At 44.2% G+C, this 22,657-nt stretch overlaps 1 protein-coding gene across 1 annotated transcript in view; it reads right to left on the bottom strand.

Annotated features, from left to right (window-relative positions):
- Nucleotides 1–16,035, bottom strand: part of mapk12 (mitogen-activated protein kinase 12) — a 42,019-nt gene extending 25,984 nt beyond the window's left edge. Inside the window, exons 1-3 of the mRNA XM_033039797.1 lie at nucleotides 15,583–16,035; nucleotides 15,194–15,323; nucleotides 2,568–2,626 (exon numbers count right to left, since the gene is read on the bottom strand). Of these exons, the coding sequence (XP_032895688.1) occupies nucleotides 2,568–2,626; nucleotides 15,194–15,323; nucleotides 15,583–15,695 (302 nt within the window). The 5' untranslated portion in view covers nucleotides 15,696–16,035. The remainder of the gene's footprint in view (nucleotides 1–2,567; nucleotides 2,627–15,193; nucleotides 15,324–15,582) is intronic.
- Nucleotides 16,036–22,657: the final 6,622 nt, after the last annotated feature.

Below are 22,657 nucleotides of genomic sequence, written 5' to 3' on the forward strand. Positions count from 1 at the left end.
TAATGTCGGAACAAGGAACTGCAGGTGCTGCTTAATACACAAAAGGACACAATGTGCTGGAGTAACTCAACAGGCTAAACAGCATCTGGAGAACATGGATAGGTGACGTTTTGGGCTGAGACCCTTGCTCAAACTGACCTGCTGAGTTATTCTAGCATTTATGGTATATTCGGCGGTTAATATGTGTTGAACATAACAACCTGCATATTGCACAGCGTGTATCAGAAACTGTTTAGTTTAGTTTAGTTTAGAGATGCAGCGCAGAAACAGGCCCTGCGGACCAAGAGTCCACACCGACCAGCAATTCCCGCACATTCAACACCATGCTACACACACAAGGGACAATTTTTACTCTATACCAGCCAATTAACCTACAAACCTGTACGTGTTTGGAGTGTGGGAGAAAAACGAAGATCTCGGAGAAAACCACGCAGGTCACAGAGAGAATGTACAAACTCCGTAAAGACAAGCACCCGTAGTCAGGATCGAACCCGCGTCTCTGGTGCTGTAAGGCAGCAACTCTACCGCTGCACCACCGCCCGAGTTGATTTCCCTCTTATGAAAGCGACAACCAAGAAGGGATACCAACGCCTGTTCTTCCTGAGGGGACTGAGGCCCTTTACTATTTTCTACAGATGCGGCATAGAAAATTTATTTTCGGCTTGTGTCACAGCTTGGTTTGGGAATAGCTCTACCTCATGTCGCAGGAAGATGCAGAGAGTTGTGGATGCAGCCAAGCCCATCATACAGACCAGACTTCTCACCATTGATTCCCAAAGAAACCCATGGAATGACAGGCAGAAAGTACAGAAGCTTGAAAGCATGCACCACCAGACTCAGGAACAGCTTCTTCACCTCTCTTATCAAGCCTCTGAATGGAATTTATTCCGTAAGCTAAGGTACCTTTTGATTCACCTCTACCCCATTCAGAACATTGGACTCTGTCGAAGGAACCGATGCACTACTGTGCACTACAATGCTGAAAACTATATTCTGCACTCTGTACCTTCCCCATTGCTCTATCTATTGCACTTGAGTTTGAATTGATTGTATCTATGTATGGTAATACCTGATCTGTTTGGATAGAATGCAAAACAATGCTGTTCACTGTTCCTCGGTACATGTGACAATAATAAACCTAAATATAAACTTGAAACTCAAAAAAGCTGCAGATGGTAGAAATCTGAAATAAAAACTGAAAATACTGGAACCACTCAGCAAGTCAGTCAGCACCTGTAGAAAGAGAAACTGAGTTCTGACAAAGGTGCAGCATTTTTGCTTCTAGTTTCATATTGGACAGTCTATTATAATGTTTTGTCTGCCATTGGATTTTGTTCCAGAAACCTTTCTGGATCCAACCTGAATGAATGGAGAGTATCCTTGGCAGAATTGTCAATAAGCTCTCACTGTCCAGTGAACAATCTTGGCTGTTAATTTTGACCTTGAACATACTTCAACTCTGCATTTTTTTTAACGACATTATTGCTTTTTCACATATGTTTCTCTACTTTGTTAAAGTCACTTTACGTGACACGGTTTAAAATTCATTGGTTAATCAGGAAAAATGAAGATTATTTTAGTTACTTTACATGTAATTATCTTTATTCATAACAAATAAAGTCTGTTAACAAAGCAATGTTATCCATGATGACTGATAAAGTAAAAATACAATGAGTTCTCTTTGCTATGTGAAGAAGGAAGTTACACTGTAACAGTTTGATAAATTTAATTGCCAATGCTTTATCCTTTCCCTTTGCATATAAAGCTTGCCAACCAAATTTTTCCATGGTGGTGCAGGGTGGGGTAACGGTAGAGTTTCTGCCTTACTGCGCTTTCAGTGCCCGAGAACCGAGTTTGACCCCGACTACGGGTGCTGTCTGTACAGAGTTTGTACGTTCTCCCCGTGACCGCATGGGTTTTCTCCGAGATCTTTGGTTTCCTCCCACACTCCAAAGACGTACAGGTTTGTAGGTTGATTGGCTTTGTATAAATGTAAATTGTCCCTAGTGTGTGTAGGATAGTGTTAATATGTGGGGATCGCTGGTTGGTGCGGACTCGGTGGGCTGAAGGGCCCGTTTCCACCATGTATCTCTAATGTAAACCAAACTAAACTAAATAAAACTGAGATAAAGAAGTTTCTACATTTTTCATTTTAATTTGCAGTTTCAAAATAATTAATTGTCAACTTCTTCTTTGTTTAATCAGTGCTCCAGGAATGAAACGCAGATCCGTTTATTCATATTTTCTTATAACCTAGGAAGCCACTCAGCTAATCAAGCCCTCAGAACAATCGCTCTCCTCCTTTTAATTCCCAGTAACATATTCTTTCCCACGCAATCATCCCATCTGACTCTGCTGTCCACTTTCACACAGCCTTCCTCCCTTCACCGTAGTTCCACCTAATTCCTTGCCAGAACTCCCCAGAGTGCTGGTCATATTTTGATGTGACCCCTTTAATAATAGAAACCTTTTTATGTGTACATGTTATGTGTACATGTTATGTGTTTTATGTTGTGATTTGGATGGGATATAAATTAATATAAATTAATTAATGAACAAAAACTTACAAATCATGAAATTTCTCCAACGACAGGTCTGGTGTGAAAACATCCAACAGCCCAATAACCTAAAGGAAAATACAGAACACTATTACACTTTAGTCATGATTATTCTCCGAGACAAATAGAAAATGAGAATGTTTCCGATGAGATTTCTTTTCATTTTTAAAAGTTATGAATATATTTTAAAATCTGAAGCACTTTCATGTTTATTGTTCCAAATTCTAATTGTAATATCACTGGCTCTTTGGAGTACATGTCTTTGATTTACGAAGCTAACTTTCATTATAATACATCTAACGCCACTCTCTGTGCATAAGTATACAACGCACCAACATGCCCCTCATACATATTGTTCAACCGTTTCAACTTGCAAACTTTCACTGAACAAGATGTTTTCCAGGAATGCATCCATTTCTTAAATCTACGAGTGAGTGCTGTGAAATAGCAGCCTGTTTTAAAACTCTGCCTGGTTCTTTTCCATTAGCTTTGATGAAGAATAGGTGATCGGAAGAGCTGTGAATTAATGCTACTGCACAAGACAAATTCACAGAACCAATGTTTCTTTGGACTGATTCTTACAGAAATCAAAGTTACAGATTCACAAAATACTCTGAAGTCAAAAATAAATACTGATATGGTTTTCTCAAATATTCATTGAGCGTTGCCAATAGTTTTGCCAAGCTTGCCGTAGATACATAATCCCATTAGAGCGTTGAATTAAATTATTTGATAATAAAGCTTTGTTATATGGATAATAAAGCTATAATAATAAAGCTTTAATAAACATACTTTTTAGTTCAGTAATAAGCAAACCAGTTCCTAATATTGCCATTAATTTCTAATGCTTAAATGAAAGACAGCACAGGATAATGCCATCTCCCCTCCCCCACCACTTCCCAATGGCCCAGCCCTAATCCATCCCAGAACTAGACAAGCAACGCCATTCAAATATAAAGTTCCTCCCTGTGTTAGGGAGCATGGGGGTTGGCTAGGCAGGAGCATTTACATGGCCCAGAGATAGCCACAGTCAAATCTCCAGAACCAGAACTCTTTGGTATTTGATGGAAGCTACTAAGAAGAAGGTTCCAATTAAATTTGGATATCTTGGTTTAGAGTTTGAATAGAGGAGATACAAGAGACTGGGAGGAACTCAATGGGCCAGGAAGCACCTGTGGAGGAAAATGGACATACGAATAGTTGGGACCCTTCTTCAAGACTTGAGAGAACGTTGCCGAGGGAGCTATATTTGGAAGAGATTTAATAGTGGAGCTGTAAAATGGAGACACAAGAGACTGCAGAAGCTGGAATCTTGAGCAAAACACAAACTGATGGAGAAACTTAGTGGGTCAGGCAGCATCTGTGGAGGGTAATAGTCTTAAAGAAGGGTCCCAAACAGGAACACAATCTGTCCATTTTCATTCGCTTATGCTGCCTGACATGTTTAGTTCTTAAGCTAAATTGAAGCATTCATAATATGTGAAACGATTAATTGAATGCACAACAATGGGAAAATTGAATTATTTATTAATACAATGAAAGATTGTTCAATACAAGGCAGTCTAAACAAAATATTTAAACGTATGAATTTTCCAGTTTTTTTTGGTCAGATTCAACAGGCAAGCCATAATTAACTATCAATTAGATCACTGAGAATGGCACAAAAATAGTAAATACAGTCTAAGAAATTAATTCCTTAACTATGTTAGCTGTGAAACCTCGAGACATTGATAACATACATTCAGAATTTGAACAAACTGTGTTATTCATACCATTTTCTTTCTATCTAAATGCAGTTTCACTTCAGAAAAAGATGCGCTAACATCAAACAAACAAGGAGTTATGTGAAAGATTGTCAAGGATCGGAACCAATGACACCATTTAAAGAGGGAATTGATGAGCTTAGGTATACACTTGTCGTACTTTGTCAGATCAGTTGGTTTTGATATGCTGGATAACTATGGCACAGAACTGGGTGAATCCATAACAGACTTGTTGACTCACTGAATAACCGCTGGGAAATTTACAATCTGGATTAGCACCAGCAATAAATAATGCTCAACTCAGCTCTCTGAGCCACGAAATACCTTCATAGCTTCAATCCAAGTTAGCATCTTTCAGTTAAAATGCCCATAAAATACTGAGAGAATTGATCAAAATTGTCTTGTCCCATCATGAGAGAGGAAGATGACTGAAACTGGCATCAACAATCACAATATAAATCTTAAAATACAGAACAATTACTACAAAGAGATGTAATCATGTTCTTTTGACAATGGAAGAGCAGCAATCAATTCATGTCCAGAAATACTCAAAGCAGTTACTACTTGTGGCACTAATATCATTGTAAGCCTACACTTATATCAGCAACAGAAATAACAGTACAATCAGAATTTACAATTGGTGGCTATCTTACAGTTAAGTGCTCAATGTTATCAAATGTACCAAATAAGTAATCTACAAACCCTATTGTGATGTTATAGTTCTTATCCTGTATGCTTTGAGTTGAACTCAATTCTGCCTCAGGTGACAAGCTGAAGATTATTTGTAGCCCTGGAATCCTCAGTTCCAACTAAATCCATCTAGCGCAGGAGTAACATTATCTGCTCACTGGCTTTTCCCTCAAGTTTTTTGATAAGTTGAACAATCTACTTACCTCTGCTTAGAACCGTTGGTGTGGCCAAATAAACAGTCAAAAGAGTCAAGAGTGTTTAATTGTCAGAAGTTAGACACAAAAAGCTGGAGTAACTCAGCGGGACAGGCAACATCTCTGGAGAGAAGGAAAGGGTGACGTTTCGGTGTCGTGACCCTTCTTCAGACAATTTGTTTAATTGTCATATGTACAGAAAAACGGAACAATGAAATTCTTACTTGCAGCAGCATAATAAGTCTGTAAACATAGCTCTCATAGATAACAGATACAATGAATTTAAAAAAGAAACAAAGCTTGTGCAAAGAAAGCCATAATTCCCTAGTGCAACCAAGACAGTTCATAGTTCGTAGTTTAGTTGGTGCTTCTGGTGTTCAAGAGCCTGATGGTTATTAGGAAGCAGCTATTCCTGAACCTGGAGGCCATATGATTTTTCTAACATCCTCATCCTTGAGGAGATTTACTAGAATGTTGCCTGGGTTTCAGCAACTAAGTTACAGGGGAAGGTTGAACAAGTTAGGGCTTTATTCTTTGGAGCGCAGAAGGTTAAGGGGGGACTTGATAGAGGTTTTTAAAATGATGAGAGGGATAGACAGAGTTGACGTGGAAAAGCTTTTCCCACTGAGAGTAGGGAAGATTCAAACAAGGGGACATGACTTGAGAATTAAGGGACTGAAGTTTAGGGGTAACATGAGGGGGAACTTCTTTACTCAGAGAGTGGTAGCTGTGTGGAATGAGCTTCCAGTGAAGGTGGTGGAGGCAGGTTCGTTTTTATCATTTAAAAATAAATTGGATAGTTATATGGATGGGAAAGGAATGGAGGGTTATGGTCTGAGCGCAGGTATATGGGACTAGGGGAGATTATGTGTTCGGCACGGACTAGAGGGGTCGAGATGGCCTGTTTCCGTGCTGTAATTGTTATATGGTTATATGGTTATATGTGCCTGTCAAGGTAGATTCCTTAGGTACACAAAATTGCTGGAGGAACTCAGCGGGTGCAGCAGCATCTATGGAGCGAAGGAAATAGGCGACGTTTCGGGCCGAAACCCTTCTTCAGACTGATGGGGGGTGGGGAAAGAAAGAAGGAAAAAGGGAGGAGTAGGAGGAGATCGAGGGCGGGCGGATGGGAGGGTGGGAGGAGACAGCTAGAGGGTGAAGGAAGGGGAGGGGACAGCACAGGCTAGCCAAATTGGGGGAATTCAATGTTGATGCCATAAGGGCGCAAGGACCCCAGACGGAATATGAGGTGCTTTTCCTCCAATTTCCGCTGTTGCTCACTCTGACAATGGAGGAGACCCAGGACAGAGAGGTCGGATTGGGAATCGGAGGGGGAGTTGAAATGCACTTCAACTCCCCCTCCCATTCCCAATCCGACCTCTCTGTCCTGGGTCTCCTCCATTGCCAGAGTGAGCAACAGCGGAAATTGGAGGAACAGCACCTCATATTCCGTCTGGGGTCCTTGCGCCCTTATGGCATCAACATTGAATTCCCCCAATTTGGCTAGCCTGTGCTGTCCCCTCCCCTTCCTTCACCCTCTAGCTGTCTCCTCCCACCCTCCCATCCGCCCGCCCTCGGGCTCCTCCTCCTCCTCCCTTTTTCCTTCTTTCTTTCCCCACCCCCCATCAGTCTGAAGAAGGGTTTCGGCCCGAAACGTCGCCTATTTCCTTCGCTCCATAGATGCTGCTGCACCCGCTGAGTTCCTCCAGCAATTTTGTGTACCTTCGATATTCCAGCATCTGCAGTTCCCTTTTGAACACAAGGTAGATTCCTTTCTTTGCTAAGTACAAGTCATGGAAGAGGAATGTAAATAGGTACAAGGGACCCCCTGATTAACAAAAAGAGCCCACTAGATCTAACATAAACAACAAGTTTCTCTCATGGTAATGGAGCAGACCAAGACTATTTAATTCCACTGGCATGTACAACAGAAAGATAGCATTCCTGGTAAATATGAAAGATCCTGGAATATCTGCAGGATAACAACCTGAATATTCCAAGTGCACTGGACTCTGAGATTCCAATTAACGATTCTCAGGATAATTCTCCGAGAAATTTCCAAAGACACACTGTGAAATATTCATCAAAACGTTCCTTCATCCCTGCTGTTATTAGAGCATGAGACTTTCATAAGCTAAGGCCCTCGCACTTTTTTAAAATCTACACTCAGTCTGCAGCTGATACAATCTGTTTATATTTCTCTCTGCACTACCTGTTGTACCTGTGTATGGTCCGGTTGTATACATAACGGTATGATTTGACTGAACAGCATGCAAGACAATGTTTTTCACTCATCTCAGTGCACAGGTCAAGAATAAACCGATACCAATAGCAGCACCAATACATTGCAAGGTGGAAAAGTGCCTGGCTGTAAATGCATGTGGAGGAGATGATAGGTTGATAAATCAGCAGAATACCATTATTGGAGTTTCTGTTGGTCACACCTATGGTTTAGCTATCCCATTAGATAATGCAGAAGATACTCAGCGAGGCACAGATGGTAACTGATATTTATTCAGGAATTAAATTCTGGGATAACAGAGTAAGGAGCCACTCTTCCCATGGGATGGGGCGAGGACTACTCTGCAGAGTACAAAAGACGTAGCCATAATCTTCACCCTCGGTTGCTCCACTTATGTCCAGTGTTGCTATTCCACCCTACCAGTGCATGTACAGCAATCATTTGACCACTTACACACAGGAGAGGATGGACAGACTTGGGTTGCTTTCTCTTGAATGCCGGAGGTTGGGAGGAGACCTGGTTGAAGTATCTCAAATGATAAGAGGTAGATATGGCAGACAGTCAGGACCCTTTTCCCAGGGTGAAAATTGTGAAAGAGTAGAGGGCGTTGCTTTAAGGTGAGCGGGGCAAAGTTTAAAGGAGATGTGCGGGGCAAGTCTCATTTACACAGAGTGGTGGGGACCTGAAATGAGCGCCCAGGAGTGGTGGAGGAGGAAGATACAATTGTGGCGCTTAAGACGTTTTATGATAGGCACATGGACATGCACGGAATGGAGAAATATGGATCATGCGCAGGCAGATGAGATTTAGTTCATCTTGGCAGCATGTTTGGTACATACATCGTGTGTCAAAAGGCTTGTTCCTGCACCGTTCTCTGTTCTATGAATAGCAGGACTGAAGCCGAGCTCTAAAGGGAAATAGTTATCAGCTTTGGCCCTCTCTTCATACAAACAACTTTGCTTTGCTTCAGTGATTTGGTACCTGACCGGCCTCCATAAATGTTACATCAAGTGGAATTATTTGCCACAGAAGGCCTTGGAGGCCAAGTCAGTGGATATTTTTAAGGCAGAGCTAGAGAGATTCTTCATTAGTACAGGTGTCAGGGGTTATTGGGAGAAGGCAGGAGAATGGAGTTAGGAGGGAGATAGATCAGCCATGATTGAATGGCGGAGTAGACTTGATTGGCCGAATGGCCTAATTCTACTCCTATCACTTATGACCTTATGATCATTCCATTTCACCTCATCCCTGCCCCAGCCCTATCAGTCTGCTTGTCCAGTGTTAAGTTAGTAAATACAGGATTCTTCTAATTCCAAAATGGAATGAATTTTGTCGTTATTAAAGCATTTCAATAGACAATAGACAATAGACGATAGGTGCAGGAGTAGGCCATTCGGCCCTTCGAGCCAGCACTGCCATTCAATGTGATCATGGCTGATCATCCACAATCAGTACCCCATTCCTGCCTTCTGCCCATATCCCCTGACTCCGCTATCTTTAAGAGCCCTATCAAGCTCTCTCTTGAAAGTATCCCGAGAACCGGACTCCTCTGCCCTCTGAGGCAGAGAATTCCACAAACTCACAACTCTCTGTGTGAAAAAGTGTTTCCTCATCTCCATTCTAAATGCCTTACCCCTCAAACTGGCCCCTTGTTCTGGACTCCCCCAACATTGAGAACATGTTTCCTGCCTCTAGCATTTCCAAACCCTTAATAATCTTATATGTTTCAAGAAAACACCCTCTCATCCTTCTAAATTCCAGAGTATACGAGCTCAGCCGCTCCATTCTCTCAGCATTAGACAGTCCCGCCATCCCGGGAATTAACCTTGTGAACCTAAGCTGCACTCCCTCAATACCAATAATGTCCTTCCTCAAATTAGGGGACCAAATACTGTACACAATACTCCAGGTGAGGTCTCACTAGGGCCCTATACTACTGCAGAAGGACCTCTTTGCTCCTATAATCAACTCCTCTTGTTATGAAGGCCAACATGCCACTCGCTTTCTTCACTTTGTACCTGCATGCTTACTTTCATTGACTGATGAACAAGGACCCCCAGATCCCGTTGTACTTCCCCTTTTCCCAATTTGACACCATTTAGATAATGGTGCTCATGATAGAATGTCTTGCACTCCATATTCTCTTTGTTCGCAATATGGTTTCCCTTCACATTTCTTTAGCTGCACACCTTTAAACCCACCCAAGCCCAAAACTCTCTCCACTCCTCTGCTCTGTTAACTGTGTCTTCCTTTTTCTCTCCCACCTTTGTGCTACACTTCTGGACTCAATCTTACTCTCTGGAAATTCTCCCTCAAAAACTCACCACATCTTTAATAGCTTCCCTGAATTGCTGCTCGGAAACCTAAGGAATAAAAGCACGAATAGGCCAAGATATTTCTGTGTGACTTCATTATTCAGTGTGATCATGACTGATCGAGTGCCTTGTCCATTTTCCTTTCCTTGATTTAATTTGTACCCATTGATTTCAGCACTGAACACACTACAAAGGATGAACAGTTATGGATCTCCGAGACAAAGAAATCCCAAAGACATGCAACACTTTGCATGTTATCTTCCTCTTTGTGGCTAATCCTTTATTCCCAGGCAGTGTCCCTGTGATCTGGACTGTCCAGCTAAACTTCATTCTGTACCACCACCGTAGCCCCTTCTCCTCACTGAAACACCCCAGAAAATTATTCTTGATCCAAATTACCATGCAGCTACATGCAAATGCAGTCATTGTCAATTGTGACTGGTATTCGGATAAATAATTAATACTTGCTGCACTATCGAAGGGAAGAATATGTATAATTGATTTGTTTGAATTCACATTGCTTGTATGGATTCCAAATTTTTTTCCACTTTAATATATGTAGTGACTGAACTGAAGTAAAAAAAACACACTGGAAGAAATCGCTAATCGCACTTTTTTCCCCCACCGCAATTGTCGACAGGAAGCATTTCACATGAATACAGCAAATTTTGTGGTCTTTCTTAAAGGCACTATGCCATTGTGTGAATGTTAGCACCAAGTGTGGGAACAGCCTGGATCAACACAAGTGTGTTACCATGGTAACAGTATCTGGATGAAGAACACTGTTACCTAACGTGGACAGAACAAAGGAGCTGCACTGTCTTTGTAAAATGAATTCCTATAGCCACATGGCCCCAGTGCCTCAGTGCAGATTAGGATCAGTGAATGTTACTATGTTAGTGAAGCTCTCTCCATGTAAAAGGGCCCCCTACAATGTCCAGAAATGAGTTTACTTATCATTAAGGAAGAAAGATACACAATTCAAAGTTACCAGGCGTCGAGTGACACAGCAACAGTTTCTAGTTTAAGAAACAGCTTAGGGAATTCACCATAGTCAACTCCGTGGGAGTTCATACTGTTAATATAAATGACTTGGGGTGGCATGATGGCGTAGCGGTAGAGTTGCTGCCTCATAGCGCCAGAGACCCGGGTTCGATCCTGACTGCGGGTGCTGTCTATATGGAGTTTGTACGTTCTCCCCGTGACCTGTGTTGGTTTTCTCCGATATCTTCAGTTTCCTCCCACACTCCAAAGACATACTGGTTTGTAGATTAATTGGCTTGGAATAAAATGTAAAATTGTCCCTAGTGTGTGTAGGGTAATATTAATGTGCGGGGATCGCTGGTCGGTGCGGACTCGGTGAATGAAGGGCCCGTTTCAGCGCTGTATCTCTAAACTAAACTAAACTAAACTGGCAAGCTCACTGATGCACGTTAGGCTGAAGGTTAAGGCAATGCTAGAGTTCTCCAGTCATGATTAATTTCCCTGCATTGGCCTTATGTCCAGTTACATTATAAATCACAATGCACAAAGTGAAGGAATGATCTGGGATTGTTACTGGGACAACAAACAGTGGATCCACATGTAATCATGGAGCCGGGTTATACTTCATAAGTTCAAAGGGCATAGGAGCAGAATCAGTGCCAGTCGGCCCATCGAGTCTACTCCTCCATTGAATCATGGCTGATCTATTTTTTCTCTCAACGCCATTCTCCTGCCTTCTCCCCATAACCGTTAACACTACTGCACCTTTAAATTTAATATGATTTTAATTTCTTAATTTTAATTACTTAATTTAGTGTTAACCACACAAATGCTTTTATTCCCAAAGACATGGACCAGGCATTTGACTGCAAAAGCTATCATAGGCTGTCAGGGAGGTAGATCTTAACAATGAGATGGCTGGAGGCTTGATTGTGACCTGCAGCCTAATCTGCTCCTCGGACAATCATAGAAACAAGGCCCCGGGGTTGTTGGTCATCAGATGCTGCAGGATCTGTGGGAATGTGTGTGGGGTTGGATCAAGTGTGGGAACTAGATGGAGTGGATGCAGAGTAGACACGATGGGCCAAATGGCCTAATTCTACTCCTATGTCTTATGGTTAATTAAATACAAACATACAGAAAAAACAACTGCTCAACTTTCCTTTTCATACTGAGGTTGGTGACTGCACTCACATGAATTGAGACATTGAGACACATTAGCTACGCGAGGTGTCTTGGCCTAAACCTGGTGTGCTGGAACTGGGGTGTTTGCAAACCTTTGGTTCAGTTTGGAACATCCAGGGACATAATAGCGAGTTCATAACCGTTCACATTCTGAGCTGCAGAAAATACGTAATCAGTGTAATTGTGAAAGATTTAACAATGCGGACAAATTTAAACAACAAAGAGAAGGCATTAACTGCCCTATAAATGTTGCTGAATTGGTTATGTAAATTTCAGGATCTAACTAGACATGCTGTTCAATATATCCAGTTAATAAATAGGACAAAATGTTAAACCACAGCTGAATGTGATAAATGAATGGAAATCATGTTTAAACATGAGGCAGACCCTACTAAGATGCATGATGTGCCGACAGGAAGAAAATTCGTTCCTACCAGGAAGATGATGCAGTTTAAGTGACTGCTACCCAGAGGGAGAGACGTGGAACCAGCGTGGAGCTATTAATGTTTATTGCTAGAAAGGCACAGTGACTGGAGAGATACTAATTAAAAGGTGCACAGTAAACCAGGTAAAACAGAGCTCAGTGAGCTAAGACATGAGTCAAGCTAGGCCAGACGTCAGACAATGGGTTCTTGTGCAGGGTCTTTGCCCTGAAGTGTTATATATGTTTCTCTTTCCATCGGTGTTGCCTGAGCTACTGATTCTAGCATCCTCTACTTTCTGCCTGATATCCGTGTGTTCTTCACATCAGAAGCCACCACATGGGGTGGATTTCAAGATAAACCAATGATGTGAAGAAGGCTGGAGTTACTCCATAAATGGAGGCTGTAGGGTAATATTAGGTAACCTCTAACAAACACCCCCCCCCCCCCTCCCTTTCCCTCCCACCGACCTTCTTCCCAACCCCGCCCTGTGCCCACCTGGACTGGCACTTATTTATCCCCTCCCCTTACATTCCCTCCTCTGGCTTCACAATTCATAACTCGCAATCTGTTTGTCTCACACCTCCTGTTCTAATCTCTGCCTTTGTTCCAACCATCGGCCTATCATCCCCCTCCCTCGCCTGTGTCCACCTGCCAGGCTTTGTCCTGCCTCTCTTGTCTTCCAGCTTTCTTCCCCTCTCCCTTGTAATCAGCCTGAAGAAGGGTCCCGACCTGAAACGTCACCTATCCATGTTCTCCAGAGATGCTGCCTGACGCAATGAGTTACTCTTGCACTCTTTGTCCCTTTGCGTATGAACCAGAATCTGCAGTTCTGTGTGACTACAGGTTAGAGTCATAGAGTGATACAGCTGGAAACAGGCCCTTTGGCCCAACTTGCCCACACCAACCAACATGCCCATCTACATTAGTACCACCTGCCTGCGTTTGGCCCATATCCCTCTAAACATGTCCTATCCATGTAGCTGTCTAAATGTTTCTTAAACAATGTGATTGTCCCTGCCTCGACTACCTCCTCTGGCAGCTAGTTCCATACACCCCTGTTTGTGTGAAAAAGTTACCCCTCAGATTCCTATTCAATCTTTACACCCTTAACTTAAGCCTATGTCCTCTGGCTCTTGATTCAACTACCCTGGGCCAGAAGCTCATTGAGTCTACCCGATCTATTCCTCTCATGATCTTATACACCTCGTGGCCTACCAGCGGGCGTGGAGCGCCGTTTCCTGTCGGGGACCGCCCAGCACCTCGGCTTCGGTGGCGGCACAGCGCTGGAGCGCTATTGCGGAGCGGAGCGGGCGATGCCTTGCCTGGGTCGCCGCGCTGGAGCTCCGGTGAGCTGTGACCGCCGTGTTCAACACCTCCGGGCTGCGGGTCTGCGGACCGGAGCGGGCGGCGCCGACTCTAACATCGGGAGCCTGGGAGCTCCAAACCGGCGCGGCCTTGTTGGCTTCGGGAGCCGCGGTCTCCAGTTACGAAGCGGCCGTTCCAGGTGGCCCAGCCGCTGAAAGGACTCTCCCAACGCCGGGGCAACACCACCCGGCCAGAATGGCCAGGAACATCGGGCCTCCGTAGAGGCAATAGCGGTGGCCTCAATAGGCCTGACTTTGGGAGAACTGGAGATGGGGACTGGACATTGTGCCTTCCCCCACAGTGGCAATCATTGTGGGGGGATGATTTTTTTTGTGTGTGAGTTAATATGTTAGTCTGTGTCCAAGATGGCTGTCGGAAGGGAGAGTGGACGCTGGCGCGCTTTAGCTGCCGCTGCTCTCTCTTCACATTGTGTTTTTGATTTTTTGTCTTTGGAGCGATTTCTGTCTTTAATTTGTGTTGAGATGAGAAGAACTTTTTTCACACAGAGAGTGGTGAATCTCTGGAACTCCCTGCCACAGAGGATAGTCGAGGCCAGTTCATTGGCTATATTTAAGAGGGAGTTAGGTGTGGCCCTTGCGGCTAAGGGGATCAGAGGGTATGGAGAGAAGGCAGGTACGGGATACTGAGTTGGATGATCAGCCATGATCATATTGAATGGCGGTGCAGGCTCGAAGGGCCTACTCCTGCACCTAATTTCTATGTATTGGTGATGTCCTTATTATTTATTTTACTCCGACTATATGTTTTTTCTCTCTTGTTAATCTCTGTAAGGTATCCTTGAGACATTGAAAGGCGCCCGCAAATAAAATTTATTATTATTATACACCTCTATAAGATCACCCCTCTTTCTCCTACGCTCCAAGGAATAGAGTCATAGCCCGCTCAGCCTCTGTCCACAACCCAGGCCATAGGCAACATCCTCCTAAATCTTCTCTTCACCCTTTCCAGTTTGGCAACATCTTTCCTACAAGGCGGTGACCAAAACTGAACAGAATTCTCTACAGGTCGTGGGTTTATTCTGAGGGAAGAGATAGGCTGAACATCATCGATGGCCAAAGATAGACACAAAATGCTGGAGTAACACACAGCGGGACAGGCAACATCTCTGGAGAGAAGAATGGGAGACGTTTCGGGTGGAGACCAACTCAATGGTCACCCAGTGACGCCTGCCTTTCTCCTCTCCTGTCCAACACTCCTGCAACTAGCCAACGCTGTCTTTACGTAACAGGCAGTGAGAACTGAAACTACCGGCCACAAAAGTGAAAGTGGACTGGAAACTGAGTCCGCACAAAGGCATTGGTTTCCGATTGAAAACACAACAGTGGCACTCCCTGATTGAGAAATGTTGCGCTGGATCCCAGGGCTGGAAAATCCACGCTGCAACCTCAAAGAGTTTGGAATTTTCTCATGCAATGATTATGGGTAGGGTTGGTGGAGGACAGTTTACTCACATTCTCATGTTTCATGTGTTTCAGCAGGCGGAGTTCCCGGTAAGCTCGCTTGGCAAAGAGCTCGGACTGAAAGGGTCGGTAGAGCTTCTTGATCGCTACCTTGGCACCAGCGCGCTTGTCAATGGCTGAGCTGCAGGGCAGAATCAGGGGGTGGACAGTGAGTGGATGTGAAGCTGTTCCTGCACCAGCACCACTCGGGGCACAGGAGCAGAAGGCCGAGGTAAACGTGTGCAAGTTTCCTGAGACCCCGGAAGAGCCGCTCGCAGGTTGCTCATAATCTTCACCAGCATAAACTTCGCGTCCCGGCTATAAACTCGCTCCCGGCCACTTGAAGGAGGAACAGCCCTGCCAAAGACGGCGTGTAAGATGAAAGACAAAAATTGACTTACCAAACTGTGCCATAGGCTCCCGAGCCCACGGGTGTCAGCTCGGTGTATATCTCCAACACATCCCACACTGTTTTGTTAATATCCTGCTGGGTGAATCCTCTCCTCGTTGTCATTGCGGCGATCTATCGACTCTTAATACTTCACGCCGTTGGCCCCAGAGTCAGAAACGCCAGCGCTGCCTCCTGCACAGTGCGTCCCAGCCGCTGGAATCGCCTTCGTCACCCACTTCAAGGCAGCGCTGAATGGACTGGACGGGCTGCCTTCATTGACTATGAATGAATGCAACTCGACCTGGGATCCCCCAGGCGCTCACTCCTTTGTTCAGGTTGCTGTCTGGCTTCCAACTCCTCCCTCGCACTGTAACATTCAACCGCTTCCTTCAAAGAAAAAAAAATCTTTGAACTTTTTAAAAAAATCACGTGTCTGATCAATATTTGCTACGAGGAGGTGTTTCAATAGGTTTCAGTAAACATCAGCAGCCAGCTCGCAGGATACCCTCTAATGGAAATAACCCATCACTGCAAGTCAGATGCAACAACAAAAAAAGGTATCACATTTGATAGACTCAAAAATCTGGACTAACTCAGCGGGTCAGGCAGCATCTCTGGAGAAAAAGGAATAGGAGACGCTTCGGGTCCGGACTGAGAGTCGGGTGAGAGGGAAACGAGAGACATAGAAATCTAGGCACATAAAACAAAAGATAAGCAAAAAGCAACGATGATCGAGGAAAGGTGGAGCCGTTGTTGGCTGTGGGCAGGTGATAACGAGTTATACAGACAGTGAAAATCAACAGGCGACAGTGAAACTAGTACAATGACTAGGTTGGGCAAGGAACGGAGAGAGAGGGGATGCAAGGGTTACTTCAAGTTAGACAAATCAATATTCATATCGCCGGGGTTGATGTTAACTCCAGCAGTGAATGACCCCACATTTTAAATGCAGCCTTACTGTCGATGAGATCAGCGCTGATGCCCAAATCAAAATGCACTTAGGAAATTACAATGTATTAGAGGTTTTTTTTTCGTGCAGCATCTTGAGTAATCTTGCAGAATCTTCACTAATATGCATGATCTCAGTCCATCTTTTCATTTGGGAAATTTCACACAAGATTGGTGCTCTATTCAACTTTCCTAATAGTCACACTTCTTAAAATTAAGCTACAATTTATTCTGATGCACATGCACCTTAATCCCACTATTGTCTATCCCTGTGGTTTCAACCCAACTAACTAACACCATAATACAATACAATACAATTCAATTTATTGTCATTTGGACCCCTTGAGGTCCAAACGAAATGTCGTTTCTGCAGCCATACATTACAAACAAATAGACCCAAGACACAACATAATTTACATAAACATCCATCACATTGCTGTGATGGAAGGCCAAAAAAACTTATCTCTCCACTGCACTCTCCCCCCATGTCAGAGTCAAAGTCAAAGCCCCCGGCTGGCGATGGCAATTGTCCCGCGGCCATTAAAGCCACGCCGGGTGATGCAAGGTCGCACACCGGGTTCTTGATGTTAGAGCCCCCGGCGTGCACTCGCAGAGTCCCGCAGCCATTCCAAGCCGCGCGGGGCGATGGTGTAAGGCCCCGCTCCAGGAGCTCTTCAACCCCGCTACTCGGGCGGGAGAAGTCGCCGTTGCGGGAGCCCTGAAAAGCGGTCTCCCTCCAGGGACCCGCGGGCTCCCGGTGCCGCCGTCCGCCAGACCCGCAGTTGCAGCCACCAAATCTCCGGGGGTCGGGTCGCAGCAGCATCCACCACCGCTCCACCCGCTCTGGACTCGGCCAGCTCCGCGACGGTGAGGTGAGTAGTCTTCCTGTTGGAGGCCGCTCCTCGTTGCAGCCCCAACGACAACGGAGACCCGACAAAGAAAAGGTCGGGTCTCCCGTGCAGGGAGCAACACTTCTTCCCCTATAACCATCAACACAGGAGATTCTCAAGACATTAGGTCATTCATCCCATTGAGCGTGCCCTGCCATTCATTCAGGGCTGATCTATCTTTTCTTCTCAACCCCATTCTCCTGACTTCTCCCTGTAACCTGTAATGCCCCAACTAATCAAGCATCTACCCATCTCCACTTTAAACCATAAGACCAATTAACCAACATTGAGAGGCTGGTTATGGCACATATTAACTTAGCAAGAACCTAGAGCCACTACAATTTGCCTAGTGCCACGATAGATCAAATAGGCCCCTCGGCCCACCGGGTTTGTGCCGACCAGCGATCCCCACATATTAACACTATCCTACACCCACATATTAACACTATCCTACAACCACTAGGGACAATTTTTACATTTACCAAGCCAATTAGCGTACATACCTGTACGTCTTTGGAGTGAGGGAGGAAACCGATGATCTTGGAGAAAACCCACGCAGGTGGAGAGAATCAACAATTTTCCATTCTTGTGCATGTATACCTCTGTAGATCTGTCCTGGACCCAGCACATTGATACAATCATAAGGAAAGCCCATCAATGTCTCTACTTCCTTGAAGATTGAGGGATTAGGTATGTTGACTAACTGTTTCGTGAGCTTCTACAGGTGTACAGTACAGAACATGTTGACTGATTGATCACAGCCTGGTTCAGCAACTCGAGTGCCGAGGAACAAAAGATATTACAAAAAGTGGTGAACCCTGCCAGCACTATCATGTACAGACCTCCATCACATACTGACCTCCCCACCGCACTTGACTCTTGATGGAACTGTACAGTACTGGAACTGGCCCTTCAGTCCACAATGTCTATGCTACACATGATGCCATCTATTGTAAAATTTTATAAAAATCACAGATGCTGATAATCGAAAATATATCGTTTCTCTTTTTTAATTAAATGATGTTCTGTTCAGGCAGTGTTCTGTTCTGTTCCTGGCTCAGCGGATCTGGTGGCTCAGTCTCCTCTGAACCCAACCAATTATGTTTGCTTGCAGCTGACCCGTGCACCCATTTTAATTTGGATGGTGTAGGGGTCAGTTTGAGTTGTCTCAGTGTAACCCAACAAAAGTCAACACCCCAAAAGCATTTTCAATTGAAGAGCACAAATCCCAAGAAGGCTTTAGGAAATCTTGCAAGCTGAGTGATGAACTGCAGCGATGTGGCACACTATTGCCACAGAAGAGCTCAAACATAATGGAAGGCAGCCCCTGGCAATGGTGATAGCAGCTACTACCTTGTAATCTTGTAATTGAGTGCCATGGCGATCTCAACATGGTGTTCCCTGCGATAAGTACAGACAATTAAAAAAAACTACGCATCAAGGCATGGAAGTGCACAGCAAAAAGAATAACAACCTCCAACTTGTGGTCGGGTTTGATGGGTGGAGGGTGCCAAAGTATTAAAATATTTTTAAAGAGGTGCCAATTGTTTAACTTTTGGGGCCTGTTATTTATTTTTACGGATTGGATTTTTTCTGGAGCCCTTTGAAACTTCGTGAAGACAGAAGGCCACAAATCCATCTTCTGAAATTAATGTAAAATGGTATTTTTGTAAATCATCAAGTACTCCCCACAACATCACAGGACTTTTGGGATTCATCCGAGAATAAAACCCCGTGGAAACTGTAATATGAAATCCAGTTGCATAATTTCCCACTAACTAATTGTCAAAATCTGCCTACTGCAGTTGTCTCGATTTGGTTGGTGTTTCAACACAATTATTTATCACCTGTTGCAAACATCTGCTAGTTCTAAAGCAAACAGACCCAGCACCATCACCTGGCCTCTTATCAGGTTTCATATGACCACGGTAAGTCTTTCGCGTTTATGACTGGGCCTACTGCCATTTACAAGGCCATAGCGAGACATAATCTATTTGAAAATAATCGGAAACATCTTGTAGCCAAGCAAAATCAATATATAAGCAATCCAATCTTCTGCACGCACCCAAATAGTTAGCATGATTTGTAATTGTCAGGTTGAGAAGGGGACTAGGGAATTGCCAACTATTAATGAAACGGGGCATAGTGTAGAAAAGATGGAATATTATGTTACAGCTGGACAGGGTGTTGGTGAGACTGTACCTGGGATATTCTTTGCAGGTCTGGTTAACGGTGTACAGGAAGAATGCGATTATGCTGGAGAGAAGTCTCTTGCTATCTTTCCCTGTTCATTCCCTCTGCTTTCATTATCTATCCATCCCTCTGCAAATTAAAACATATTTGTTTTCTCACCTATATAATTCTTCTCTTCTCGTATTTAGATGGTACAGAAGGGGGCAGATTGGCCCACTGAGTTTGCACAGGATTACACTGCATCTTTATCAGTCTAGGATTTCAAATATGTCCGAAATGTTACAATACAATACAATTTATTTGTTGTCATTTGAACCTCGTTGAGGTTCAAACAAAATTTGGTTTCTGCAGTCATACACACAAGGAAAAGAACCAAGACACAACACAATTTATACAAACATCCATCACAGCGCATCTCCTCCTCGCTGTGATGGAAAGCAAAGACTTATCTCTCCGCTGCACTCCCCATCCTCCTCCCGATGTCAGAGTCAAAGCCCCCGGAGGGCGATGGTAAGTGTCCCGCGGTAATTAAAGCCGCGCCGGGCGATGCAAGGCCGCGCTCCGGGTCTTGGTGTTGGAGCCCCCGGCGGGCACTAGCAAGTCCCGTAGCCATTCAAAGCCGCGCCGGGCGATGGCCCCGCTCCAGGTACTCTTCAACCCCGCAACTCGGGCGGGAGAAGTCGCCGTTGCGGAAGCCCCGAAAAGCGGTCTCCCAGCAGGGACCCGCGGGCTTCCGGTGTCACTGTCTACCAGACCTGCGGTTGGAGCCTCCGAATCTCCGGGGTCGGGTCGCAGCCGCGCGCCACCACAGCTCCACCCGCTCCGAACTCGGCCAGCTCCGCGATGGTAAGTAGGTCCGCAGCTCCGCGACTGGAGCCCCAGGTTGTTCCGGTTGGAGGCCGCTCCACGGAGCTCGGCCCCAACGACAACGGAGACCCGACAGAGAAAAGGTCGGGTTCTCCTTACAGGGAAAAGATTTTAAAAGTTTCCCAACCCCCTGCCCCCCACACACATACTCAGTTAAAAAAAATAAAAAAACTACATTCAAACGAGACAAAAAATAATAAAAAGACAGACGGACTGCAGAGGCCACTGCGACGTGAGTCGCGCCGCCCACCTGGAAGACATGAGATTCCTCCTAGCAGGCAAATCAGGCCATTTCCAAAAGATTTGGTCTCCATTTATCGACTTATTACAAGTATAAGGTGCAACATAACTTTGAAAATAAATGGTTTCAGGACCTGGTGAGGGGTGTGTAAAGATACAAAGTAGGTATCCCTTTTATCTTATTTTACTTTCTTTTATATTGTTCTCTATTTTTTTCTTTGGTTTTCTTTTTAACTCTTTTTCGTGTTTTACGTTTCTACGGATCTCTCTTGATCACTCTTTCACGCACTTACTATCCTATAAAACTCTTTCTACTTTCCTTCTTTTTAAAGTTTAAAACAAGAAGTGGTACAGGCAACGTATTGTGGAATTTGTGGCTTATATCAATGTAATGTACATTACTTCTAATAAATAAAATATTTAAAAAAAATAAAATCTTTAGCAGTCTACATTTACCCACTTTTTTCGGAGTCATTCGTAACTGTCACTGTATGTCATGTAGTTACTTGTGGGTGGAGCACCAAGGCAAATTCCTTGTATGTGAATACTTGGCCAATAAACTTACTTACTTTTTTTCTGTAACCTTTTCTCTTTTACATTTCCATCAACTTCCCCTGCCTTCCAACTATCCTCGGACAATTTAGAGTGGCCAATAACCCCACTTTGGGATGTGGGAGGTAACTAGACCATCCTGGGAAAAATCACACTATCACAAGCAGGACTGCAAACTCAACATAGACAGCACCTGTCAGAATTGCCCACGAGTCACTGGAGCTGTGAGGCAGCAGCACTAAATGCTGCACCACTCGGTACCATTCCTTCCGCTGCTGGACATGGGGGGCAAGATGTGGTGGAGACGCCCCTCAAAATAAGGGAAGGGATTCCACGCCAGTGGGCCACATGAGTGGCAAGTGTGGGGGATAGATTTGTGAAATTTGAGAAATGTATGTAGACTGTATTGTATAATTTGTATAGCCTCCGAAAATGTCGGATGAATTTTTTGCACTGTATTGTATATATTTATTATATATACAATATAATATATTTATTACCTGAATAAAGTCTATTTTGAAATTAAAAAAATTAAATTTAAAAAAAAGCTGCACCACTCGACCACCTTTGATGAAGAGTGCTTAACTTGAAACATCTTTGCCGTTTCTCTCTCCACTTGCGTTCAATTACATTACCCCGACCTGCCACACACACATTTGAGTTTAGGGGCTGTGCCAGTTGGAGCCTGTGTACTGACAGTTCAAAGAGTAATTGAGTGAAACGGAGTGAAAACATGCCCTTTGGCCAAACTTGCCCACACCGGCCAACATGTCCCAGCTACACTCGTCCCACCTGCCTGTGCCTGGTCCATATCCCTCCAAACTTGACCTATCCATGTACCTGTCTAACTGCTTCTTAAACGTTGGGATAGTTGGGTGGTTGGGACATCTCGGTGGAAATGTTTGCAGTTGTGGTGCTGTGTAAATACAAGTAGATATTGCCAAAACTATATTTTTATTATAAATGCTAATTCGTACAACCTTGCTACTGGATGGGCAACCACTGGCACATTGAATTACTGGGAAATTAAAGCGCTCAGTTGTACAGACATGACCTTACCTCCTTGCTTCTACAGGGGGCACCACTGAGTACAGTAGCATCTGTCTCATTGACTATGAATAGCCGGGCTCGATTCAGTACTTCACATATGTACATTTAGTTTAAACAGGGACTTAGTTGTGCCCATCTCTTGGGAGGGACAGTTGTAATATTTTGTCGTGTAGTTTTCAGCTTTTTCCTGATACCAAGATAAAAGACCCCACTTTACTGATGGACCTCCTAATCTTGGTCCCTTTGACCTGCAGTCCCAGGACAGGTGGCAATGAATGATTCCTGCCAAATTTACCTATATTGTGAAAATCTTGGTGATTAAAGCTATCTCCAGAACAGATCTTT

The sequence above is a fragment of the Amblyraja radiata genome, chromosome 21, assembly GCF_010909765.2.
Source record: "Amblyraja radiata isolate CabotCenter1 chromosome 21, sAmbRad1.1.pri, whole genome shotgun sequence".
Lineage (NCBI taxonomy): Eukaryota > Metazoa > Chordata > Chondrichthyes > Rajiformes > Rajidae > Amblyraja > Amblyraja radiata.